The 27,431-nt window shown below is 37.6% G+C and overlaps 1 protein-coding gene across 1 annotated transcript; it reads right to left on the bottom strand.

Moving 5' to 3' along the window:
• Positions 1-114: 114 nt before the first annotated feature.
• On the bottom strand, positions 115-26,685 carry LOC108990014 (ethanolamine-phosphate cytidylyltransferase). The gene is made up of 9 exons (XM_018963847.2): positions 26,285-26,685; positions 25,871-26,106; positions 24,473-24,654; positions 9,570-9,641; positions 8,653-8,720; positions 5,118-5,238; positions 1,359-1,424; positions 806-928; positions 115-531 (listed from the first exon to the last, which is right to left on the bottom strand). Exons 1-9 carry the CDS (start codon positions 26,587-26,589, stop codon positions 460-462), a joined length of 1,245 nt encoding a protein of 414 aa, XP_018819392.1. The 5' UTR covers positions 26,590-26,685; the 3' UTR covers positions 115-459.
• Positions 26,686-27,431: the final 746 nt, after the last annotated feature.

Here is a 27,431-nt window from a genome sequence, read left to right as displayed (position 1 = left end):
TAAATCCTTACGAATATAATCATTAAGAAAATCCTTTCTACAAGATAGATAAACCAATAAAAACGCTTTTTTATGCTGTGAGAGAGAGAGAGTCATTTTCTTTTGCGAGGTGGCAATACAAATACAAAATTGATTGCATCCACGACCAACTCCAAGAAAGTTCTCTACCAGTAGCGCCACCTCCTTGAATAATTTTATACTAGACCTTCTTGTATCAAATTTGAGTTTAGTCAAATCAATACACATACATGATATAAAATCCCTGACAAGGCTAATTCAGCAATTACATGATATCTTGAAATTATGAATCAGTATGACACTATGGCAAACCCAACCCTCATCAGTGATGTTAGTACTGTGAAAATTTTATTAATCTTTCGTTAACAATAACTGAAGAAAATATAGCCCAATGCTATTAAACGCCTGGACGTGTATGTGCCCCAGACGATCCGGCGTCAATCAGTCACCAGACACGTAAGTTTTACCCTCATAATACCTTTTCTCACTTTCTGCCTTTTTCTCGTTGCGTTTCTGCAGTGAATAAAGAAAAACATGCATCCCTTGGATGAGAACCAAAAAGACAAAGCAGATCAGCTACGAAAACATTCTCGATGATCTCTGTAGTTCTAGTATATGCTGCTATTTCAGGCATCCTAAAAATCATGCTTCTCACCCCTTCAAAATTTTAATTTTAATTTTGATTGTAGTTCATATGCCTAGCAAATCTCTGATAATTTGATCGATATAGTAGGGTTGGAATTTTGATCATACATTGAAAAGTTACAATGTTCAGAAATAGATGAACCTGGTAGGCTTCATGGTTTGATACGATCCTCCGAATTATAGTGGTGGTGGTGATATCCAGAGGACTCTCCAAAATTTTAAAGATGCCCATACTGATGGGAACAGCATAGGGGTTGTCTTTTTCCTGTAAGATGAAAAATATGTATGTAACCAACAAAAGCATACACTTCCATAATGATGGTTATAGCATACAGGTGACTGCTTCCTTCATTTATCTGGAGAAGCTGCCAAATTCTCTACCTCGCATTTTAAATATGCCAAAGTTTCACATCCCATGTAGCTATCTGTATTGTTTTATACTTTTGCTTCAATGTTATTTGCTTTGTTTTCTATCCTTTTATCTTGGAAGGACTACGTGTTATGTAACCTTCCGAAGTTTGTTGGTTGTAACCAAAATATTCATTCACCATAAGTGAGGATTTTAATCTTATAAGGTACCACCCTCTTTTCTGGGAAACAATAAATAAATGATTTCATACAGGATGGACTGGACATCATAAAAGTTGCTACTTTGATCAAGAGTATCACCACTAGCAACTAATCTTACAGCTTACCTTCTGAAAGTCATTATTCTCTGCTACTGTTCCGTGAATAACCAATGAGATGTTAAAGGTAGTGATCTGCACGCAAAAATCAGCTCAGCAGAGCCGACATAGCCAAGTCCATTAAGAAAAGAGCTCAGCAACTATTATGCGACCAGAAAACAAAAAAGAAACATACGAAAACTACAAAAAGAATTCTAGACCTCAATAACTAGTGACTTAACAAGAGAGAGAGAGAGAGAGAGAGAGAGAGAGGAGAGAGCATGGTCCGCTTGAATAATCCAGAAATCACAAATAATCTGAGAATTTAAGAAACTTTTATTTTTTATAGAAAATTAGGCAGGCACCAGATAAGTCTTAAATCTACGACCTCACCTTCATGGGCGACGAAATCAACAACATAATCCTCTTCTTCTTTTGAGTTAAGAGTTCGATAAAATGGCTCATATTGCAACTTTATCATGCACTTATCGTCCTCTTTTTTGGGGGAGGGGGGTGGAGGGGGTGTTAAATTTATAAATACTTTGTTTATAGTATTCATCAAGTTATCACCACAAGTAATTACAGGAAAAAAAAAAAGATTTTCAGACCAGTTTTCCACCACACAGCAAAAGACAGTTTTCACTGAACATCTTTTACACAAGTTATTTTTCTAAACCAGAGCTACGTTGAGAGTTGGAAAACATGTGGTTGAAGTCAGAAGGTTTTGTGGAAAGGGTCAAACAATAGTGGACTTCGTATCATTTTGAAGGTACACCCAGTTTCATTTTTTCAAACAAACTGAAAGCCTTAAAAAGGGACTTAAAAGAGTGGAATAAACAATCTTTTGGTAATGTGGAGGAGAACGAAAATACCAAGTGGATGGAAATTCAGGATTTAGAAAGACTGCAAGAAGGGAGGCCACTTAATGAGGAGGAACAAGCACAGAAAACTTTGCTGGTTGCTGATCTTGAGAGGATAATCTTATAGGAAGAAATCTCATGGTGCCAAAAATCAAGAACTCTTTGGTTGAAGGAAGGGAACCGGAGTATGAAGTTATCCATAGAATAGCAAACTCACATAGAAGAAATAACAACATTGAAGTGCTGAGAATTGAGGGGGCCGAGAGTAGAGAAGAAGTTATTCAAGACCACGTGGTCGTTTTTTCTTTAAAAAGCTTCTCACTGAGGAGGTGGGTTGGAGGCCTACTTTAGATGGATTGGCTTTTGACACTATTGAATCAGGGGATGTTACCAGGTTGGAGAGGGTTTTTGAAGAGGAAGAGGTTTTTGAAGTAGTAAGAAAGATGGCAAAAGATAAGGCTCCCCGGATCAGATGGTTTCTCTATGGGTTTTTTCCAAGAATGCTGGGAGGTGATTAAAGAGGATATTTTAAAGGTATTTCAAGAGTTCTTCTTGGTAGGAAAATTTGAGAAAAGTCTCAACACTAATTTTCTTGCATTGATCCCTAAAAAGGTAGGGGCCATTGAGATCACAAATTTTTGGCCCATTAGTTTAGTGATTGGTGCTTATAAGATCATTGCAAAAGTACTTGCCAATCGATTAAGTGGAGTATTGGGGAAGATTGTTAGTAAATCACAGAATGCTTTTGTTAAAGGTAGACAGATCCTTGATGCGGCTTTAATAGCCAATGAATGCTTCGACAGTAGATTGAAGGCTAGCAACTCAAGGATTATGTGCAAACTAGATATGGAAAAAGGCGTATGATCATGTTAATTGAGATTTCCTTCTTTATTTACTGGATAGGTGTGGGTTTGGAGAGAGGTGGAGGTTTTAGATCAGATGGTGTATATCTACGGTACGGTTCTCGGTGTTGATCAATGGCAGTCCAGAGGGTTTCTTCCCAAGCTCTCGTGGTTTGAGACAAGGAGATCCGTTATCTCCTTTACTTTTTGTTATTATTATGGAGGCACTAAGTAGGATGATCTCAACCTTAGTGACTAATGGTTTTATCAGTGATTTCCAGATTGGATCACCGAGTAGGGGTAATACAACTATTTCTCATTTGCTGTTTGCAGATGACACGCTCATCATGTGCGAGGCTGATCAAGCCCAGTTGAGGGCTGTGAAGGCACTGCTGCTGTGTTTTGAAGCAGTGTCTGGTGTAAAAGTGAATTATGATAAATCTAAGTTGGTACCGATTGGAGAAGTTCAGGATATAAGAGAGCTGGCTGGCATACTGGGTTGTAAGATAACGTCTCTATCTATGATTTATCTGGCATTGCCGCTGGGTATAGCACCGAGGGCACGCACGATTTGGGATACAGTGATTGAAAAAGTAGATAGGAGACTAGCAGGGTAAAAGAGAATGTATTTGTCGAAAGGGGGCCGAACTACATTAATCAAAAGTACACTTTCTAACCTACCCACCTACTTTCTATCATTATTCCCTTTACCGACAAGTGTGGCGGGTCGACTTGAGAAGTTACAAAGAGATTTTCTGTTGGGAGGCTTAAGAGATGAGTTTAAATTCCACTTAGTCAAGTGGGAGATGGTATGTCGTCCTATTTCCAATTGCGGTTTGGGTGTCAAAAATTTGAGGTTGTTTAATCGGGTTTTACTTGGCAAATGGTTGTGGCGATATACCAAGGAACCAGAGGCCTTATGGAAGACTGTGATCGAGAGAAAATATGGTGATTTAGGGAAGGGGTGGTGTACTAGAGAAGTTAGAGGAGCATCTGGAATGGGGCTATGAAAACATATTAGAAGAGGATGGGAGGTCTTCCATCGTTACACTAGATTGCAATTGGGGACAGGTTCCAAGATAAGATTTTGGAAGGATGCTTGGTGTAGTAACAGTGTTCTACAAGATCTGTTTTCGTCTCTTTTCTTGATTGCAAGCACCAAAGATGCCACAGTGGCGGCGGTTATGGAAGTCTCAGGTAGGAACATTCATTGGAACATCAATTTCAATCGAGCGGCACATGACTGGGAGATGGAGAGTTTTGTAGATTTTTATAATCTCTTATATTCTGTTCGTCCAAATATCCAGCAGGAAGATGAGTTGTGGTGGCGTCCTGCAGGGAAAGGGGTGTTCTCTGTTCGCTCTTTCTATAAGGTTCTCACACAAGTTCCAGAGATACAGTTTCCCTGGAGAAGGCTTTGGCGTCATAAGGCTCCTCCCAAAGCCTATTTCTTTGTGTGGACAGTGTCTTTGGGTAAGATTCTCACCACGAATAATCTAAGAAAGAGGAGGATAATTATTGCAGATTGGTGTTGTATGTGTAAAAGCGGGGGTGAGTCGGTGAATCATTTACTTTTACACTGTGAGATAGCCAGGACTCTTTGGGATGAGGTGTTTAAAAGAATGAATTTAGCGTGGGTTATGCCAGAAACAATTTTGGATGTATTGGCGTGCTGGACTTCAATTCAAGGGGTGAGACAGATCAAAACAGTTTGGAAGATGATCCCTATCTGTATTATGTGATGTTTATATCAGGAACACAATGAGAGGACTTTTGAAGACAAAGAGAGATCTTTGGAGGAGCTAAAACTGTTATTCTTTAGGACTTTTTGTACTTGGGCCATTGCTGTAGACTTAAATGGCATGGACCTTCATGACTTCCTAGTTTCTAATATGCCTTCATAATTAGGGCATTTTTCTTTATATTTTGACACTTGGTGATTTAATAAATTCTTGTTTTACTTATAAAAAAAAAAGTTGGAAATCAATATAACCTTGACACAGATTTACAGAAGCAAAAGAATGAAAGCTATATAGTACATTATGGAGAATCAAAGTGACAGCAAGAAGCTAGAAAGATGAACTAACCATGTCTCTTGACACCTCCCATGGAGCACCAATTATCACCTCGTCTACATAGCGGCAAGCCAAAACACTTAAACTTCTTTCATGAAGATTCATTATAGGGCGATGTGCTCCCCTAGTAGCACTGCCGAGTCATTGCACAACAAAGGCAGATATACCAATTGGTTAAGTTATATAGATATTTGGCCTTTTGTATATACGAGTGTGTGTGCATAGAACAATTGAAATTTTCCTCCTAGAAAATGTTGAATCAAACTATTATCTGATAAAATAATTTTTTTTTTTTTTATAAGTAAAAGTCAAGCTTTATAAATAGAAAAAGGCATAGCCCAAGTACACAGGGAGTATACACAGAAAATGCCTAAATACCACTAAGCGCTAGTGATGGATACAAGCAAATTATGAGAACTGTCCCCATTACAAATAACGACTGAAGCCCAAGAAAATAGTGAATTAAAAAAGAAACTCTTCAGCTCATCCAATGAACGCTCTTGATCTCCAAAACACCTATTATTTCTCTCCATCCACAAACACCACATAATACAATGAGGGATCATTTTCCACACAGCTACAATGAGAACATTGCCCCTAATACCTGTCCAGCACTTAAAAATATCTATAACTCTTCTAGGAATAACCCATGCCACACCAGTCTGGTTAAGAATCTCATTCCACAAAAACCGAGCCACCCACAATGTAACAATAGATTATCCACGGATTCCCTGTTTTTCTTACAGAAGAAGCACCAGTTTATAAAGATGAGACCACGTTTCCTTGAATTGTCAATGGTAAGGATTCTACCAAGAGATGCAGTCAATGGTAAGGACTCTACCAATAGATCACAGATAAGATTTTGGCAAAATGTTTGGTGTGGGAATCAACTTTCTTAAGTTTGGGTACTACGAATACCTCAGATATTCTCAAAATACCTCACTACTATTCATTATTTTATTATTACTTTTCACCTACTTTTCACTATTATTCACTACTATTCAATATTCTATTATTAATTTTTTACAACTATTCACAGAATACCTGAGAATACCTTACTACCCAAACGCAAAAGCCTTCCCAGAAGTATTCAACATTGCTCATTTTAAGGAAGCTTCAGCAGCAGATCACTTGCATTGTTTGAATGAGGTTCCCTAATGGATCGTGGATTTTATGACAGCAGCACAAAACTGGGAGATGGAGGTTCTTACTTCGTTCTTAGATCAGTTATAATTGGTTGGCGAGAATGAGATCTGTTAGGACCCCTCAAACCTTGGGGTCTTTAATATAAAATCCTTTAATACCATGCTATATCTACATGACATTAATTCATTCTCCTGGAAGACTATTTGGAGGAAGAAGGCACCTTAGAATGTGACTTTTTTTTGTATGGACAGCTACCTTGGGGAAGATCCTTACCTTGGACAATTTAAGAAAAATAAAAATTATTCTTATGGTTTGTGTTGCATGAATAGCAGTGGTGAATGGTGAATAAATAAATCAATCTAGTGTTGCATTGTAAGGTTGCTAGTGGTCTTTGGAATGCTGTTTTATGTTTGTTCAAGTTAGAATAAGTTCTGTCTCGCGGTGTGGAGGATCTTTTGGTGCGTTGGAAAGGGAGGTTTACTTGTCTACATAGCAAAGTGTTTTGGAAGATTATTGCTATTACAGAATTTTTCAGCTTGTTGTACTCTATAAGTACTGGTAGTTTTGTGGCAGATGAGATTATTTGGATTCATCCCGGGAGTGGGAAATTCTGTGTCCAGTCTTTGTACAAGGCCACGATGGGACAAATGGAAGGGTATATCTAGAGGAGTAAGGTGCCTCTTAAGGTTGCTTTCTTTGGTTGGGCTGCTTCTCTTGGGAAAGTTCTTGCCATGGATAACTTAGGGAAGCAACGGAATATTATCGTTGATTGGTGTTGTATGTGCAAAAAAGTGGCGAATCCGCTGACCATTTCTTACTTCATTGTCAGGTGGCCAGGGCCTTATAGGATGACATTTTCAGCAGAACCCAACTAGCATGGATAATGCCTGGGAGGGTGGTGGATCTCCTTGCCAACAGAAGAGGTCGTCAAGGTAATCCCGAAATCGCATCAGTATGGAAGATGGTTCTCTTGTATCTTATGTGTTGCATTTGGTCGGAGAGGAATAATCGGTACTTCTAATATAGGAAATGCTCCTTGGAAGATCTCAAAATATTTTTTTCTATAACGCTCTAAGGGAGGCTCAAGCTACATTCAGGGACCAAACCAAAAATGACTAGTCAATGGTACAATTGGAGCCCCATTGAAACCATTATAAAGAGTGCAATGTGGGATCCCATAAACCTATATTCACCACTCAGTATGGGGGGTATCACAATCTCCTCCCTCTTAAATTCCCAAGCCCTAATAGCCATTCTATCATAGGTGGGACAAATCAAGTCCCACAATTCTGGGTGGAATTGGATCTGATATGATTTGTAACGCCCCAAGAAAGGCCAAGCCACATTTGGGACGATACTCCAAAAAGACTAGTCAATGGTACAATTGGAGCCCCATTGGAACCATTATAAAGAGCAACTCTCTCCAAGCAATGCAGGAACCTCATACAACACCTATACTCACCACTTGATATGGGGTATCACATTTTCAATAATTTATTCTAATGGACATCTTATATTGATTTCAATGGAACTAACTTTAATAATTTCCTCGTATCTCCTTCAAGCACCTAACTTTTGCTAGGTGTTTCCTTTCTATACTTCAAGTGTACTTGGGCTACGCCTATTCATTTGATTCAATAAAATTTTATTTTATCTTAAAAAAAGAAGTTGGTTATGTTGTATATGGAGAGAAACAAATGACCAGAGCTTTGAGTATAAAGAGATGACAGGGGCGGAACTTAAAGATTTCTTCTTTAAAATCCTTTATTATTGGATTTGTGCTCATTTTTATTCTTCTTTTTCAATATTTCAGGATTCTTTACTTTCTCGTTGTCTTGACTGATATTATTACCTGTATATTCGATATTGGGTCATTCATAGCAAACCTATACCTTCTTTGTTTACTCGACGAATTAAGGGGGTTGGTTATTCGTCAGCACAAGTTTAGCTTCCTCTTCTGGTATAGGATTGGGGGCAGCTCCTTCTCTCAACCTCAAAATTGATTGACCCATAGACATAAACAATTGGGAATTTTAGCCATCTCATTGTTTAAGAGCAGCTATAATATTTACAGCAAACAAAAATGAAAATAGCTCCTCATGCAGATAGTTTGTTCAAATTTCAATTTTTTGTTCATTCATTTCCCCTAACTTATACGTTTTCATAATTAACTAGTATAGGCCTGATCCCCCCTCGGTTGTCTTAATAATCTCCTACGGATATCCCTTTAAACAAAAACAGTAAAGTTTCACCAACCAAAGAGTTCCAAGACCCTTCCCAATCGAAAATAGTAGAAAGGTAAAAAGATAGACAGATATAAGTTATGCATACAACAAGACATTTATATTTCAATGCACAAAAGAAAAAAGAGAGGAAAACAGCAATGAAGAAAGGTTGCAACCTGACGGTCTGATCATTTTGTATGCCAACAAGAAGAAAATCTCCAAGCTCCCTAGCAACCCTCAAGATCTATACAGCACAAGTGATCAATAACACAATTTATAAGGTCTACTCTCTTCACTATCTGTCTACTTCGGCAGTCAACATCTAAATTATGACAGGAAGCGTGTTAATTAAATAAACATTACTAAGAAAGTAAAACACCCAGAAATCTAAAGGTTTTTCAAATTTTTCAGACATAAGTTAGAACAAACAATGAAGGAAGAGCAAGGATCAATCAATCGACAGGAATTAGTGTTACTGATTACACAGGATTTGTGTTGGACATAACTGAAGTAGTTTGTTGTACAGGACAAGGTTATCTATGTCGTCCTGTTTCTCCTAATAGATTTAGGAGCTGTTTGTACCATCTGGTTGCTCTAGGTTATACCATTCTTTGAGAGTAGTTGATAGTATTGATCTTATTACCCAGCTCCCAATGGGCCCAAAAGAATATGAAGAAGCAAAGAAGTTAATGCAAGCCTTTTTCTTTTTATGACAAATAATATAATATCTTTTTATAAGGAAATTTATGGAAAAATTCAAAGTTATGAGGAATAAACAAAAAATACAAAGAAAACAAAATTGTACAGGACAAATAATAGAATATATGAGAGACGAAAGAACAAATATGCTACAAGATGATCTCCAAAAAGTTATAATAAGTGCTACAAATTTAATGAAATCAAGAAATAAAGAGCGCCAAATGCTGCCTCACACTTTAGAACAAATAAAAAAATTGTAGAAGGAGGAATGTCATCCATTGTCACACACACACACAAACACACATAATGCGTACATGCAAAAGTTAATGCCATTAATCCATCTATCCATGAATTGCTTAACTTGAACATGTAAAGAAAAAAGTCAAGATGGCACCTCAACATGTCCAGCATGAAAAAGATCAAATGCACCATCTATATAAACTATGCGAGCATCCGGTCCTGGCCCCTGAAATAAGAAGCAAGAAAAAGTCATAAAAAATAACAAGGTAGACTTCACAACCCACACTTTTAAAGCAAAACAATTTCAATGAAATTACAACGGAGGTTGGAACCCTAGGAAAAGAAAGGAGCAAAAGAAAATAAATTGCTCGTCACAACCAAGAAAAAACAAGACAGCTCAGAGGAGAGAGCCATTAATCTATATGGCATAATCATCCTAGGATTATAAGTTGAATTAAATACTAAAATAGTCCATGTCGTTTGCCTCTAAGACAAATAGTCTATTTTACTCTTTGTACTTTCAACTTTGATCAAATTAATCCTCCTGTCACTTTTCTGATAGGATTATGAGTAACTATGCTTTTCTTATGACTTTTTCTTTTACAGAAAATCAGTTTTTGCCACCTTGGAGGGTCTTTTAGAAGTTTTTTTTTTTTTCTTTTTTTTCTTTTTTTTTTTAAAATTCAAATTAAATCCTAAAATTTTGTTAAAAATATTTTTAGAAGTTTAAAATTCTTAGAAGTTCAAATATTTTTAGAAGTTTAAATTGAAATTAAATCCTAAAAATGATATTCACTTTAAATTGAAATTTGTCGTTTAGAACTTTTTTATAATTTTTAAATGACTCTAGTTTTTTATATTGTTTCTGTATTTTTTTTAATTTCTAAAATATGATGCCAACATGTCAAATAATTATTGGTGTTGACCTGGCATTTTTAGCAGTTGACAAACGGAATAGTGAAAGAACGATTAATTTTATCAAAATTGAAAGTACAAGGAGTCATAAGTTTAAAATTCTTGAAGACTTAGAGCAAACCACAGGGACAACTTTAGTATTTAACTCTTATAAATATTCAGTGGGATTTGGATTCCGGAGGAGATTGATTATCTTCCTTTCCTTGTGATCAAAGCCAGAAATTTAGCTCCTTGAAAAAGGGTGCACAGAACTTGACGGCCATAGAAATCTACCAATGTGCCATCCCTAAAGAGAGTCAATGGCATGCCTAAAGAAAACTCTTCCTTTCCCCATATAAATCTACCAAAATCCTTTTATCAATAAGATAAGTCAGCATCCTTAGAAAGAATTAGCGTAATACCCCTTTCTCAATAAGGTTACATGTGTTTCTTCACACTTCCCATAGCATCAAGTAATAAATATTATAAATCTAAGAAAACCAGGAATCACTTTATTTTGATGACAAGGAAGACCATGCTAACACAACGTGTCTTTTACCTTGTTAAAAACTCCAGACCCATGCAATAAACCCAGATCACATGGATTAGGAAAATCAACAGCTTTTCACCCATGAGACATGGCTCCTAGAAATTGTTTGCACTCAAAGATGCAAACTTTAGACCTTGGGGGAGCATAAGCCTCAAGACCAAGGCCCTTACCACTTAAGCCAACTCCTATGGGTTCACGAATCACTTTATTAAATCTTAAAATAATAAATGTAATCAGATGCAATCATATCCAAACTACCCATACTGATTTGGGGCATTGAGTCATCTCAGGTAACTCTGTACGGGTGAGAGTATTTGAACTTCCAAACACGTGGAGCTCATCTCAGAAACTGATCTCAGTCAGAAAACATGTGGTTTTGTACTGTTTATGGGACCCACACCACTGAGACACAGGAGCTGTCCATCACTGCCCCCTCGCCCAGCAACCCTGCCCCTCTCTCTCTCTCTCTCTCTCTCTCTCTCTCTCTCTCCCCTTCCCACTGTCTCTCTCTTCCTTTCCTTCGTAGCCCATCTTCCCCGAAAACACCTGCACCCTCTCTGCTTTTCTTCCTCCCCAAACATTTCCTGCACCGATACCATTACAGTTTCTTCGTAGCCTGTGTGGGATCAGGTTACCGCACCCTCTCTCATTCCCTTCCTTATTCAGTAGGTAGCAGGCTTGTCTGAACCTCACCCACCGCCTCTCTGGCTTCTTGCCTTTGCAGATCGAGGGGAATCAAAATACACTGTGTCCTCGTCAGCCTCCTCAAGTCCGCGTGCTCCATGGTAGTTGGGAGAATTTTCTCATAATAATTGTGTTTATTACTACCACATATAAATAAAATCATTATTTCACCATCATTACTAATAAAACCAATCATTGATGGGACCTACAACTTTTTCAACTTCCTATTAAAAATTAAACATGACTCAACATACTTCATATATCCAAACACCTCAAACTCATCTCAATGGGACCCACAAACCCACTCCATCTCTGCTCACTACTATTCACAACTCTCCTCACTACCCAAACACAAGGTCATAACAACTCTAAACAAAAGATGTTTACCAGTTGTGGTCACAATGTCATAAATATGTCTAAACACAGTGTCATATATTGGATTGTCCATTCATCCTTCAACATGTTGTTTGTTTAATAATTGTCTTATCAAAAACTTATTGTTGGAATCACCATGATTACTTGTTGAATGTTCTGTGAACTTATAACTCCCGAGCCCTAGTAGGGAAAATTCCCACTTGATATGAGACTATCATAATCATCAATTTAAGAAGAAAACTCTAAAAGAGATGTAGTTCCTGACAAACCAAGAAATCCTAGTGATACTAGGAATCCTAACATTGCTAGGAAACCTGGTCACACTAGAAACAAACAAGAAAAACCCTATAAACCCTCCCTAACCCATGCTGACAACCCTAGATCCAATTAGAAACACTTCTAGCCCTCCAAGAACATGAAAATACTAGCTTAAGCTCCAAGGAAAGAGCTGCCAGCCCAGTAGAAGCCTAAATGACGGAATTAAGGCCCAAGCTTATTCCTAAAACCCTAGCTAAGTTGTTCCTTAAACATTTGAACTTCTAATCACAGTAGGAAATCTAGAAAACCCAACTCATGCCTGGCCAAGACCCCCATGATGCTAGGAAACCTAATCATACACAAACATGGAGTCATGGCAGCCATAGAACTACAATCCACAAGATTCCCAAAAAACTTTAAGAATTCTAGCTCCACAAGAAAACCAGAAAACTACCAAAAATATGCCTGCCCAGTAGGGGTGTAATCAGTCCAGTGAGCTCTTTATTTTGGATTATGTAACTAACTCATTAAAAAAATAATTAATTATAATTATATTTATAATGTTAATAGTTACTAACTTAGTACTTAATATTATGCAAATTGTATTATGATGTTTAATGCATAATAGCCTATATTAAAATTTTAACATTTTATATATGGTTAATGAATAATTGTAATTGACCATAGATACTTCATACTTACTTGCAACTTAACTATCTTACAAAAAATTTACTTAATTACTTTAATTAGGTGTATATACTAGAGTATGTATCTTTGCATATAATATTATGAATTTATGATTTATCATGATTCATATAATATATTAGTTAATTGATAGCATATTAATAATTATATATTTAACATTTTATATTGTCAATGTTGATAGATTAGATGAAAATTACATAATTCACTTATATAACTTTTTTTTTATCAGTAAATAGGAATTTTAATAAAAATAGGCGAAACCAAGTACGCGGGACATATACAAGAACCACACCTATGCAAGATTGTCTCATGATACAAGAAAATCATGCATGTTCATGCCATTAAAGTCGATTACAATTGACCAATGGAATAATGTATGAAGAAAAAAGTTCTAATATCTTCCATTGTCCGTTCACGATCCTCAAAACTCCGATCATTCCTCTCCATCCATATGCACCACCATAGGCAAATCGACATCATCTTCCACATCGTTGCAATTTGAGAATTACCTCGAATGCCTTGCCAGCTGACCAAAAAGTCAACAACCCTTGGCATTACTCAAACAAGTCCCACTCTAGCAAATATATCATTCCATAAGCTCATGGCTACGTCACAATGCAATAATAGGTGATCCACAGACTCCCCACTTTTCTTACACCTATAGCACCAATCCAATACCATCAATCGGCGTTTTCTTAGATTATCTAAGGTAAGAATCTTCCCTAGTGAAGCTGTCCATACAAAAAAAAAAAGCTTTTAATGGGACCTTAGTCTTTCATATGTTCTTCCATAGGAATGTTCTTGTAGAATGTGTCATGAGGGATTTGTAGTATGACTGTACAGTAAAATTCCCCTTCTTGGATTGTGACCACATAATCTTATCTGCTCCACCAATCACTCTACAAGCATACACAAGGTTGAAGAAATCTGTAAACGTGTCAATTTCCCAATCTTGGGCAGCTCTAAGGAAAGTGATATTCCACTGAGGAGTGCCACTAGAGAGATCCATGAGCTCTGCTACAGAAGCCTCCTTTCTTCGGGCGATGCCGTATAGTGTTGGGTAGACTTCTTTGAGGATTCAATCTCCACACCATAGGTCATTCCAGAATTTAATTCTGGAACCATACCCAACTGCAAAATGTGTGTATCGATTTCCAAAGCCCCACCCCATGTGATCTGCTCACCTCATTCGAGCACCATCCACCCCACAGTCCACCATATTTCAACTATATAATCACCCTCCGTAAAGCTCTCCTCTCTCCGTGGTATCTTCATAGCCATTTACCCAATAAAGCCTTCTTGAAAACCAACAAATTCCGAATTCCCAGCTCGCCTTCTCGTATAGGGGTACAAATCGTAGCCCAATTCACTAAATGAAACTTGAATTCTTCATCTATTCCCCCCTATAGGAAGTCTTTTTGCAATTTCTCTATCTGGTGGAAACTTTGCATCCCAGCATATTGGCCAAGCTCAAAACACTTGGAACATTTACCACCGAAACTAATTCTGATTTGGCGCGATTCACTTTCAAACCCGAAGCCGCTTCAAAGCAAAGTAAAAGAGCTCACAAGGCTTGAATATGATTTTGACTAGCCCCACAAAAGACAAGAGTATCATCTGCAAATAAGAGGTGAGTCATCTCAAGTGTGCTGAATCTTACCTCCCCTACAACAAATCCAGATAAAAATCCACCTTCCACAAGACCTACGATCATTTTACTAAAAGCTTCCATTATGAAAACAAAAAATAATGGAGATAGGAGATCACCTTGCCTCAAACCCCTTGAACTTCCAAAGAAACTCATTGGGGTACCATTCACCAAGATAGAGAAACATACGGTGCAGATGCAAAATTTGATCCAAAAGCACCATCTCACTCCAAGTCCACACCTCTCAAGATGTGTAACAAAAAACTCCAATTTACACAATCATATGCCTTTTCCATGTCAAGTTTGCATAATAACCCAGATTCACCCGACTTGATGCGACTCTCCAAACATTCATTGGCAATGAGAACCAAGTCAAGGATTTGCCGACCTCGAATGAATGCATTTTGGGACTTGGAAATGATCTTCTCCAATATCATACTCAATCAAATAGCCAATACCTTCGAAAGGATTTTGTACATTCCACTCACCAAGCTAATAGGACGAAAGTCCTTAATCTCCAACACCTTAGGCTTCTTTGGGATAAGAGTAATAAAAGCAACATTAAGGCTTTTTTTCAAAAAATACCTCGTTCATGAAACTCTTGGAAGAAACTCATGATGTTGTCTGGGTGTGTGAGGAGTCCGGTCCGGACCGAACTTCAGACCAGTCAATCTCAGTCCCATAAATTGTGGACAGAAAAAATTTGGTCCAGTCCCAGGGTCTATAAATTTTGGACCGGACCGAACTCCTATATATATTTTAAAAACATTTTTAATAATTTAATATATTATTTTTATATAGTAATTATATAAGTTAATATTGTAATTTTCATCTAATTTATTATCATTGACCATATAAAATATTTTTTTCATGAGTTAGTTACATAATCCACATTAATAATTCACTTAATTTTAATTTAATAATTTAAATAAATTTTTTTATTAATTTATTTGGGAAAAAAAAAATAATTGAGCTGGACCGACCAAACCGATAGCTACCGGTCTGATCTGGTCCCTATGGATGTTCGGTTCGGTCTGGTCCGGGGAAAATGATGAACCGGTCTATCACCGGTCTATCACCGGACCGGACCGATTTACACCCTAATGTCATCTTTAACTACCTCCCAACATGCCTTGAAAAGGCCATAATGAACCCATCAGGACCCAGAGCTTTGTCACCGGCCATAGTCTCACCACCTTGTGAATCTCCACCTCCTCGAAAGGGCCTCTCTAGCCAACTTGCTTCTTGTTGATCGATCGACTCAAAAACAAGGCCATCCAAACAAGGTCTCCAAGAAAATTGTTCCGAAAGTAGTTGTGCATAGTAGTTAGTAATATGATCTGTGATCTCAAACAGATTCGATGTAATCCTCCCATCTACCAATATGGACTCAACGATATTGTGTCTTCTATGCGAATAAGCCATGCAATGGAAGAACTTGGTGTATTTATCCCTTTCTTTTAGTCATAAAGCCCTGTATTCTTGTCTCCAAGAGATCTCATCCATTAAAGCCATCCTTTCAATATCCGAGGTGGCTTGCTTTTTGCAAGCCTTTTCTTCTTCTGAAAGCCCCCTCTCCTCCTCCACATCCTCCAAACCCCGTAATGCGTTGAGGAGGGACTTCTTTCGGTGTTCCACATTTCCAACCATTTGTTCATTCCACTTCTTCAAGTCCTCCTTGAGAGCCTTTAACTTACAAGCCAGCACATAACTCGGGTTGCCTTGTATGAGATAGGATGACCACCATTGTCTAACTCGCTCAACGAAGCCTTCGGATTTCAGCCACATGTTCTCAAACTGGAAATATCTTTTACCTCCCTGTATGCCTCCACAATCAATGGGAATGGGGAAGTGGTTCGAACATAAACTTGGAAGCCATTTTTGGATTAGATCCAGAAAATGTGCTTCCCAATCGAGCAAAATGAGGAATCTATCAAGTCTTGACCAAGTTGGATATTCTCTATTACTGGACCATGTGAATGTTCCACCCATTAGAGGAATATCCAGAAGATCTTGCTCATAAATGAAGTTTGAAATCCATCATTGCTAAGCTAGAGATAGGACCTCCTATTCGTTCACTTGGGAAGCGAGTGACATTAAAATCTCCCCCAATGCACCAAAGGAGGCTCCATAAGCTACAAAGACCAGCCAATTCATCTCACATGCCTCTTCTCTCAGTATTGGTATTGGGACCATAAACACCAGCAAAGGACTATTGATACCTATCTTCCACATTCGTGAAAGAAGTAGCCACTGTATAATCCCCCACACACTCATCCGTTTTTCACCACCCTTTTATCCCACATTACCAAGATGCCTCCCGAAGCCCCCTTAGATGGCAAATACGACCACCCCAAATGACAACAGTTCCACAAACTCTATATGATGTTATGGGAAATGAGTTCCAACTTTGTCTCTTGTAAACATACAACATCCACTCTCCAACTACGAAACTGGTTTCGTACTTTGGTGCGCTTCTCTAATTCATTCAACCCCCTTACATTCCACGAGACTATTTTGAGCTTCATAAAACCACCGATTTTGCCCTACCCTTCGTCCCACCACGACTGACACTTCCTTCATAATTTACCGAACAAGTAAGTCGCTTTAGTTCCCTTTCTCTTTTCTTGGCTAAATGGCTCTTCATGGTTGCATTGGAGTGCCCAACTTTGATGGCAACAAGGCCAAGAACTGATCTTCATAACCGAAACATGGGAGCCCAACACACATGAATCTCCTTGGCTTTAAGTAAAACCCAATCTAATGCTTTTGTTCTTTCAGTGGGCACATTAAATTCAATGGAAGAGGCTCAACCCAATGATCATCAGCTCCCATATTCCTACCTGCTGCTACCTTTGCCAACTGGAACTCCCCTCTTGTGTTCAGAAACTCTGACTATAACCAATGTGCCAGCATCGGTTTGGTTGTCATCCTCAGAACTATCCCCCATCGGCATCTCAGTGTCCATTGGAGGCTCCAGTGCAAGCACAATAGGTATAGGACTTTCAACTGCATTAGAGAAGATTGTCAACTCACTCTGACCCTCTTCCTCTATTCGGGAACCCTTTGTACATTCGAAATGAACATTTTCGGCTTCTAACACCATCGGTGACGTCAACTCAGGTACGTCGTCAACTAGAGGCCCACCCACCAGGTCCCCTGGTCTAGGCGATGGGTTCTTTACGTTTTTCGTGACACGCTGGCCCCCTGTACATCCGAAACAAGCAGTCTCGGCTTTGATCTCAGTCGTCGATGTCAACTATGGTGATGGTTCGACAAGAGGCCCACCCTCCAGGTCGCATGGTCCTTGCGGTAGGGTTTGTCACTTATATAACTATTGTATAAAATAATATATATAATTTATAAAAAAAATATTTAAAAATATATATAATTATGATTTGGTTGGTTCAGTCCGGTCCAAGGTGAAAAACCCCACCCCGGGACCGGACTGATTCCTGAAATTTCCCATCTATTAGAACCAAAAGCAACCAAACCCCATTTCAGTCCAGTCCGGACTGAAAATTTTACACCACTACTGCCCAGAATTTCTCACTGAACTATGAATCCAAATCCGACTAGGAATAAATGAAACCTCAAAATCACAACCTCTATAAAATAATAGGCTTCCTGCAGCCCCATCTTTTTTCATCCAGCCCCAAGCATTCTCAAGAAAATCAGCCCCCACACACATCTGCCTTGTGCTGCCAGATCCAGCCAAAGAAAAAGCAGATTTTCCTTTATCAAATCTTGACCCATATACATGACCGTATACCAGAGATATTACCTGCTGTACCATCCCACATCCCTGCCCTTTTTCCCTGTTTTCATCATTAAGACTTTCAGGGAAAGCCAAGAAATCTTACTGCAACTTAGGTACTAACAGCAACTAGTGTAAGAACATGCCAAGGAATCTGTAGTAGTCGAAACCTAAGTAAGTGACCATGATCTCACCCTCATCGTTCTTCTAAGTAAGAAACATGATCACAATCTTTTTCCTAAGAAAATGTTTGTATGTTTTTATGACATCTATTCTGCAATATGGTTACTTATTGAGTATTTGGCTCACATTTGTTTTGTGCTTTCACCGTCCCAGATGAAATTATGATGACAAAGCTGCAACTTCTAAAAGTGTTTCCATATGCTCATGTCAAAAAAATTTTCTTAAAAAAACCCGACACCTCTCTCTCTTTGCTTTTCTCTCCGTACACAATTCTCACCGATGATGGTTCTCGATGCTTAAAGACATGATTTCAAGTTTGATTAGTAGCATTATCATATATTAATCATCGGATTCTCGGTTCCCGAGCGAATGGTTAGGAGTCCCAATCACTCTTTTAAATTCCGTTCAGGTGATCATTCCAGTTTAAGCACAAGAATGGAGTATTTTGCTACCAATGTGTTCCAGTGTACCGTTTCAGGATGAGCTATATATATAAATTGATAATTAATCAAATAAATACATGTATATGTAGTAAGTGTATATCATGTAAGTTGAAAACATTAAACAAAAAATGTAGAGACATTGGTGTTAAAAGATAATATTAAAAAATACAAACTTTAGTTGAGACACTCAAAAAAATAAAGAAAAAAATAAGAGTTGAGAAATTATTAAAAATAATGAGATCTAAAAAAAGAGAGAATGCAGGGACATATTTAAAGCTACAAAGAAATTAAAATTATATAAAAGCCTTTTAGATTTTAAAATTAAATGAATGTCATCTATATCTAAAATTTAGAAAAATGCCATATAAACTCAAGAAAATTCCGGCCTGTTTAGGCTGGAATTTGAAACAAAATGGAATAAGGATGTATAGTGTACCAGGTGCTATACCGGAATGGAACAGAATTTAAAACTATGGTCCCAGCTCTAGTTCTGCATTGGCAGATTTTGCTTACTTCATTTACGAGCAAGAACTTTTGGACATCCCTTTACTTGGTGGCACCTTCGTGAGGTCTAGCAATCGAAAGCACCTATCGTGGTCAAGAATTGATAGATTCCTCATCTCGCCCGATTGGGAAGTACATTTTTCAGATATAATCCAGAAACGACTTCCAAGGTTATGTTTGGATCACTTTCCTATTATCATTGATTGTGAAGGTATTCATGGAGGTAGAAGATACTTAAAATTTGAGAACATGCGGCTAAAATTGGAAGGCTTCATTGAGAGAGTTAGGAGATGTTTGGATTCGAAGATGACTTGAGATGAGCTGAGATGAGTTGAGATGGATTGTAAATAGTAATGAGATGAGTTGTGAATAGTAGTGAGATCTGTGAGTTAAAGTTGCTGAATAGTAATGAATAGTAGTGAGATGAGTTGAGATGAGTTGAGATGAGCTGAGATGACTTACGAATCCAAACAAGCCCTTAGACAATGGTGATTGTCCTATCTCATACTGAGCAATCCTAGTTATGTGTTGGCATTTAAGTTGAAGGATTTGAAGAAAGATTTGAAGAATTGAAATGAGCAAGTATTTGGAAACGTGAAACACTGGAAAAAGTCACTCTTCAATGAATTAGGGTTTGGAGCATGTGGAGGAGGAGAGGGATCTTTTAGAAGAAGAAAAGGTTTGCAAAAAGCATGTGATCTCAAATATTAAAATGATAGCTTTAATGGAAGAGATTTCCAAGCAACAAAAATCGAGGGATTTATGGTTAAAAGAAGGGGACATATGCACCAAGTTTTTCCATCGCTTGGCTAACTTACATAGGAGACACAATCTAATTGAGTAATTGTTAGTAGATGGGAGGCTCACATCGAACCCTCCTAAGATCAAAGATCACATCACCAACTATTATGAGCAACTATTGTCAGCACAATTCTCTTGGAGATTGAGACTAGATGGTCTTGTCTTCGAGTCGCTTGACCATCGATGATCAAGTTGGCAAGAGAGGCCATGCGAGGATGTGGAGATTTGTAAGGCGGTGAAAAGTATGGCGGGTGACAAAGCTCCAGGTCTAAATGGGCTCACTATGGATTTTTTTAGGATTGTCGGGAATTAGTTAAAGACAACCTTATGAGATTCTTTCATGAAAGAGGGATTTTTGAAAAAAGCCTTAATGCTACTTTCATTGCTCTCATCCCAAAAAAATCGGGAGTGGTGGAGATAGGACTTTTTCGTCCAATAGCTTAGTGAGTGGGATGTACAAAATCCTTTCGAAAGTATTAGCTAATAGATTGAACACAATGTTGAAGAAGATTATCTCGAAGCTCCAAAATGCCTTCCTAAGAGGTAGACAAATTCCTGACTCGGTTCTTATTGCCAATGAATACTTGGATAGAAGAAGTCGGGTGAACCAGGGTTATTATGCAAACTTTATATGGAGAAGGTATACGATCAAATCAATTGGAGTTTCTTGCTACAAATGCTCGTGGTGTGGCCTTGGTGAGAAATGGTGCTCACCATACGCTTGTCCATTTTGGTGAATAGTACTCCAATGGGTTTCTTGGGAAGCTCAAGGGGTTTGAGACAAGGTAATCCACTATCTCCACTAATTTTTGTTTTCATAATGGAAGTTTTTAGTAAAATGATAGCAAGTCTCGTGGAAGGCGGATTTCTATCTGGATTTGTAGTGGGAAAAGCAAGATTAGCACTCTCAAGATGACTCATCTCCTAATTGTAGATGATACTCTTGTCTTTTGTGGAGCTAACCAAAATCACATTCAAGCTTACTCTTCTTTGAAGTGGCATCGAGTTTGAAAGTGAATGTAGCCAATTCATAACTAGTTCCAAGCATGTTGAGTTTGGCCGGTATTTTGGGGTGCAAAGTTTCAACCTTGTTAATGAAATATCTCGGTCTCCCCTTGGGTGCTTCATTTAAGTTGACATCTATTTGGGATGAGATGTGGAGCGTAGATTGGCTAGCTGTAAGAGGATGTACTTGTCCAGAGATTGTAGAGTTACATTGATAAAAAGTACTCTCTCCAACTAGCCCACATATTTCTGATCATTATTTCCACTAGCATGCAAGGCGACCCACCGATTACAGAAATTGCAGTGAGACCTCTTATAGGGAGAAATGGAAGAAGACTTCAAGTTTCATTTGGTGAATTGGACTATGGTTTGTACTCCGGCACCAGAGGGAGGGTTGGGAATTTAGAATTTATTGGTTTTCAATAAGGCCTTATTGGGTAAGTGATGGAGACCAAAAAGAGAGGGAGCTTTGTAGAGGGCTAAAATAGATCTAAAATATGGCGAATATTAGGGAGGATGGTGCTCGAATGAGGTGAGCGGACCACATGGGATGGGTCTTTGGAAACATATTAGAAGAGGATGGACAATATTCTCTCGATAACACTTTGCGGCCGAGCATGGTTCCAGAATTAGATTCTGACATGATTTATAGTGTGGCAATAGAACCCTAAAGGAAGTTTACCCAGAGACCTACAGTATTGCATGGAGGCAAGAGGCTTCCATTGCAAACCTTTTGGACCTATCTAGTGGCTCCCCTCAACAGAATGTCATCTTTCTTAGCGCAGCACAAGAATGGGAAATTGACACATTTACTGATTTCTTCAATCTTGTGTATACTAGTTGAGTGAATGGGGGAGCTAACAAGATCCTTTGGTATCCATCCAAGAAGGATAGATTCATTGTTCGCTCGTTCTACAAGTTCCTTATGATATAAAATACAAATCCATTCCCAGGGAAAAACATATGGCTGACTAAGGCCACCCTAAAAGCTTCCTTCTTTGTATGGGCAACTTAATTAGGGAAGATCCTCACCTTAAATAATCAAAGGAAATGCCAAGTCATTGTGCTGGATTGGTGCTACATGTGCAAGAAAAGTGAGGAGTCCATGGACCCTTTGTTATTGCATTGTGATGTAGCCATTAGGGGGTGTAACTAGTCCAATTTGGTCCGATTTTGGACAAATTTTGAGACCAAACTAGTATACACCAGTTTTGCATTTTCAAGAATCGATACCGCACTGGTTACCCTCCTAAACTGGTACTTCCAGTTTTACAGGTTCCGGTCCGGTTCGGTCCAGTTTTCCGATTTTTAATATATATTAAATCTCTAATCTCTTATACTTATATATATATATATATATTAATATATATAAATATTAGTAATACACTAATACTATTAGTATATAGTAATACTCTATTGGTATAGTACTATTACTATATGTTAGTGATAATATGGTAATTAATATACTAATGTATATTAGTATTACTAATATATTTATCAAAATGAATATGTTAAGAATTTATTAAGCCATAAAATGTAATTAATATATATTTTATATTGAAAACATATGATCAAATAAATGTTCATATTTAAAATTAAAATTTTATGTTATAAATTATAATATAACATTACTTCATATATAATTATAATTTATAACACTTATATATAATATAAAAAATATTATATACAATATTAAAAATTAATTAAAATATATATAAATATGCGAACCGGTCCAGTCCTGTCCTAGAAAACATAAAACCGAGACCGAACCGGTTATGACCGGTTTTTAAAATGGAGGGACCAGTCCAAAACTGGACCGAACCAACCGGTCCGGGCCGGTTCTCCGGTTATTTTTATAGCCTTAGTAGCCATAAGGTTATGGAATGATATCTTTGCTTGAGTGGGGCTACTTTGGGTGACGCCACAAAGGGCGGTTGATTTACTGGCAAGTTGGATAGGCATCCAAGGTAATTATCAAATAGAAACTATGTGGAAGATGGTCCCAATCTATGTATGGTGGTGCATATGAATGGAGAGGAATGGAGGGAGTTTTGAGGATTGTGAACAGATCAGCCGTGGGAAGAGCGACTCAGGGCAGGTCAATGTTAGGATTTCTATCTTTAGTTGAGAGCCACAATGCTAGAAGGATTTTTATTCTCTAGACTCCTTCAAAGGCTACATGTAGCCGTGGGGCTGCATTCTACCACACCAGATCTGGACAAATCTGGTTCTGTCCAAAAAAGCTAATCCTGACAACTTTAGAAGCAACCTTCTTTTTTCTTTATCATAATTTCTAATATAAACAATGTTTATTTATCAAAAAATACTTTCCAGAAAATAGAAACCTAGATATAAAAGGAGAGTTTACTTATGAAGAAAGAAACCTCCCTCCCTCTCTCCCTCTCACACAAACACACACACAGGAAGCATGTTAATATGTTTTTAGGTTCAGATCCTAAGCCTACCAACCAGTATTTCCCACCACATCCCGCTTGAGTCAAAATAATTTGAAGGTGCTGCTAAAAGTTGTCATTGGTGAGAGGCTGATTACTTTCATGGAAAACCACCAGAATTTAACTGCCAAAAAAGGCCCAAAGACTCAAAGAAACACCTATCACACATATACAAAATGGGCAATTATCACATACAGTAGATTCTTCCTGTTCGAAAACCCCAGTTTGCCAGCTGCACCGTAGATCAAGCACATTTTCAAGAAAGCACCACATGCCAATGCCAACTTAATTTATGGAAAGGAAACAAGAAGAAATCATGTCAGCCAATGTAAAAGATAGAAAACACATCAGATCAGCCTCAATCTATATGGGCTAGGATGGATAATGCTGAGAAGGGTGGCGGATGTGTTAGCATGCTGGAAAAGGCAATCTGAAAATCCACACAGAAATTTTGCGGAAAATAACTCCAATTTGTTTGATGCGGTACATATGGAGGAAAAGAAATGAGCAAAACTTTGAAGACACATCAAGGAAATTGGAAGAACTCAACGCTTCATTTTTTACTACTCTTTACCACTGTGTGACAGGCTGACAGCTATTCCCAATTTTAGTAACCAGGAGTTTTTTTACCTCTTCCCCCTCTCTTAATAAGTGTAATCATAGTATACTCCGTGCACCATGATAATGTCAATGCCTTGGTTTGATTATCAATAAAATTTGACTTGCTTATCAAAGAAAAGGATCAAGGATTCAACAAAAAGACACGGAAAGACATGCAACACACACAGAATACATACCTTCCCATTGGAGAATTGAACAATTCTGCGAGATGTTGGCAGAAAATGAGATACACGAGTTCCACTTCCAGAGCCACCATCTTCAAATTTCTGGCTGTGACCATGACTGAACTGTCTTTGCAAGGAAGAATGGTTGTGACTATCACTAATGGCTCTCTCTCTTACACAGAGAAGCATACGACCTGCAAACAAAATTAAAAGATAAAAAATCTTACATGCAGTAAATCCAGCGGTATCAAGCATAGGATGAGGCATTCAGTCAACCAGTTGAAACAAAATTTTAAAAACATATATTTTACATTGGAATGGGAGAAGGCACATATATCATGAAAATAAGAAGAAAAACTAAAGTTAATTACCATATTTGAAACAACATAAGGACACTTTTCAACCAGAAAATAACTCAGTAATAGGCATGAGACCAGAGCATTATATCAAGAATATATATCACACCACCACTCATTTCCCTACCAATCCCTGATCACCACATTGCTGCCACAGCCACATTGCGAACACCACTCTTGCTGCTGCCACATCATTGACAACAACCATAACATCATCACCTCCAACCAAGAGACCACCTAATGTCACATCTATAGCTTGGTTAAAGAAGGATAACCACGTTCAAATGCCAAATACTAAGAGGCCATGGGCACATGCCAACCAAGTAGCCTTTTGGTTGAGAGTATGCATCAATGGTATTTTATTAGGTCATCTGTTTCTTATGTAATATGGAATTTTTCTTAGACAAGTCCATAAAATAGATGATAGTGCCTTATTTTATCATCAATAAAGTTTACCTTATAAAAAAATAGATCATAATTAGTGATCACAAAACTTCTGAACATGGGTAGTAGTTGTATTCATTGCCCCAACTTCATAACAAGATGGGCTCTATATGTCCTCTAGACTGGTTTTACGAGGTTAGACTTCTGAGAGCAAATGGTTTCTAAATAGAGAAATGCTACAAGGAAGTCTTACACCACACACCCCCACTTAACCATTATGTGATTTGTCATTTTTGTTTTTCTATTTAAACACACACATTTAAGATAGAAGGGCAAAAATTACAAATCACATGTTGATCGGGTGGAAGTGTGTGGTGCAAGGCTTCCATATAGAATTTATGTTCTAAATAAGGATCCCAAAGCCATTAGTATAAGAGGTCAAGGTCTCTAATAACTAATAACAATTAATACATATGAGAGAGCAAGGTCTCTAATAACTGAACAATTAATACATAATAATCAAGTGCTCCAATTTTAGCTTTCTGACAATTTGTCACATTCATTGGCATTTTACCCTTCCATATTTAAATTTCTAATCTTACTAAATTTATAAGCATAGGTATATCTGAAAACCAGCAAAGGCATAATAAAGATAGGAGACAATTCTAACCAACAATGTCTGTACTGGAGACTCCTTCAGTGCGCTTTATTTGCTTATAGCGACCAGCCTTCTTGGCAAGAGCATAAGCATCAGTACCATCGGGAAGAACACATGGATCGTCACCATGGATGATATAGTCTATGTTGTACTCGTCAAAAAGCTTCTTCATGAAATCTTCAGTTATGGCATAAGGCGCATCAGGGATAACCTCGTCAACCCACTTCACGGCATTGACCATAATCATCCTACGACAACATGAAAATAAATAAATCAATACACGTGCGAACAAGATTAGGCAAATAGCTAAATATGATATGTTATCCGTCCTGCTAGTTCGAGCCGGCATTACCGACTGAATTGATATAATCCAAAAGGCAGATAAAGAAAAATGAAAATTGGGGATTAGAGAATCAAAGCAGGGACCTTTCTTTAAGAGGGGTGACGGGAGGACCTTTGTTGGCAGTGATTTCGGCGTCGCTAACAACACCAACAACCAATTGGTCGCCAAGGGCACGAGCCTGACGCAGGGCATTGCAGTGGCCGTAGTGCATCATGTCAAAACAGCCATCCATGTAGACCCGTACGGGTTTATTCTTCTTCCTCCACCAAACTCCCAGAGGCAGCTGCGATAAGCCCAAAAGCGACACGCCCACAACCACCCCTCCGATCAAGCACGTCGCCAGAATCCTCGCCGTACTACCCGTGCGGCCCTCTTCCGAACCCATCATTCCTTTTTGTTGTTTTCTCTTCACGCCAACGCCGATTCCCTACACTCGAGTTTCAATATCAAACTCAATTCACCGCTACTTTTTATTCCTTTGTGTCCTATTTCTCAGTTTTTTTTTTTTTTTTTTTTCAAGCAAACGGCGAGTCTCGAGCTGACAAATTTTTACCCCACCCATAATTGATAATTCTACGCGAATTTAAATACAAAATTAACGAATTAAAGTTGAAAAGATGACTCTAATTAAAGGAAAATGATCAATTTATAATTATTTTATAATTCTATATTAAATAAAAAATATTTTTGTCAAAATTAAAATCCTTTTTAATTAAGTGATATGTTTTGCATTGGTTAGTTGTAAAATAAGTTATAAGATAATTATAGGTTTATTATTACCTTTATATATTATAATAGGTTACAATTGACTCATTGAAAATTGATTAGCAAATGGATTAAGAGGATGTTTGAAAATTATTTTGGTCTCATCCCATTTCTTTTTATTTCATATTTCATCTTATCTCATTTTCTTTCCAAATATCATTTAAATACAAATACTTTCAAATTAGTCATTACAACTTTTTTAAACTAATCATTACAACTTTTCCAAACTTTCAAACAAAAAATAAAAAATAATTAACTTTTACAAATTTCAAAATAAAAATACTATTAAAAATTTATATTCTCAATATTTTAATTTTATAATATTTTTCTTTAATTTTTTCTCTCATTTTCCAAAACTTTATAAAACATTAATGGAGATTTGAGTAGTGAGTTGAGATGAGATGAGATGAGATGAGATGAAAGTTGAATAAAATATTATTAGATTATTATTTTTTAATATTATTT

Source organism: Juglans regia, chromosome 4 (assembly GCF_001411555.2).
Source record: "Juglans regia cultivar Chandler chromosome 4, Walnut 2.0, whole genome shotgun sequence".
Taxonomy (NCBI): domain Eukaryota; kingdom Viridiplantae; phylum Streptophyta; class Magnoliopsida; order Fagales; family Juglandaceae; genus Juglans; species Juglans regia.
Note: the sequence above shows the minus strand (reverse complement) of the source record. Positions and strands in the feature narration are given on the sequence as shown.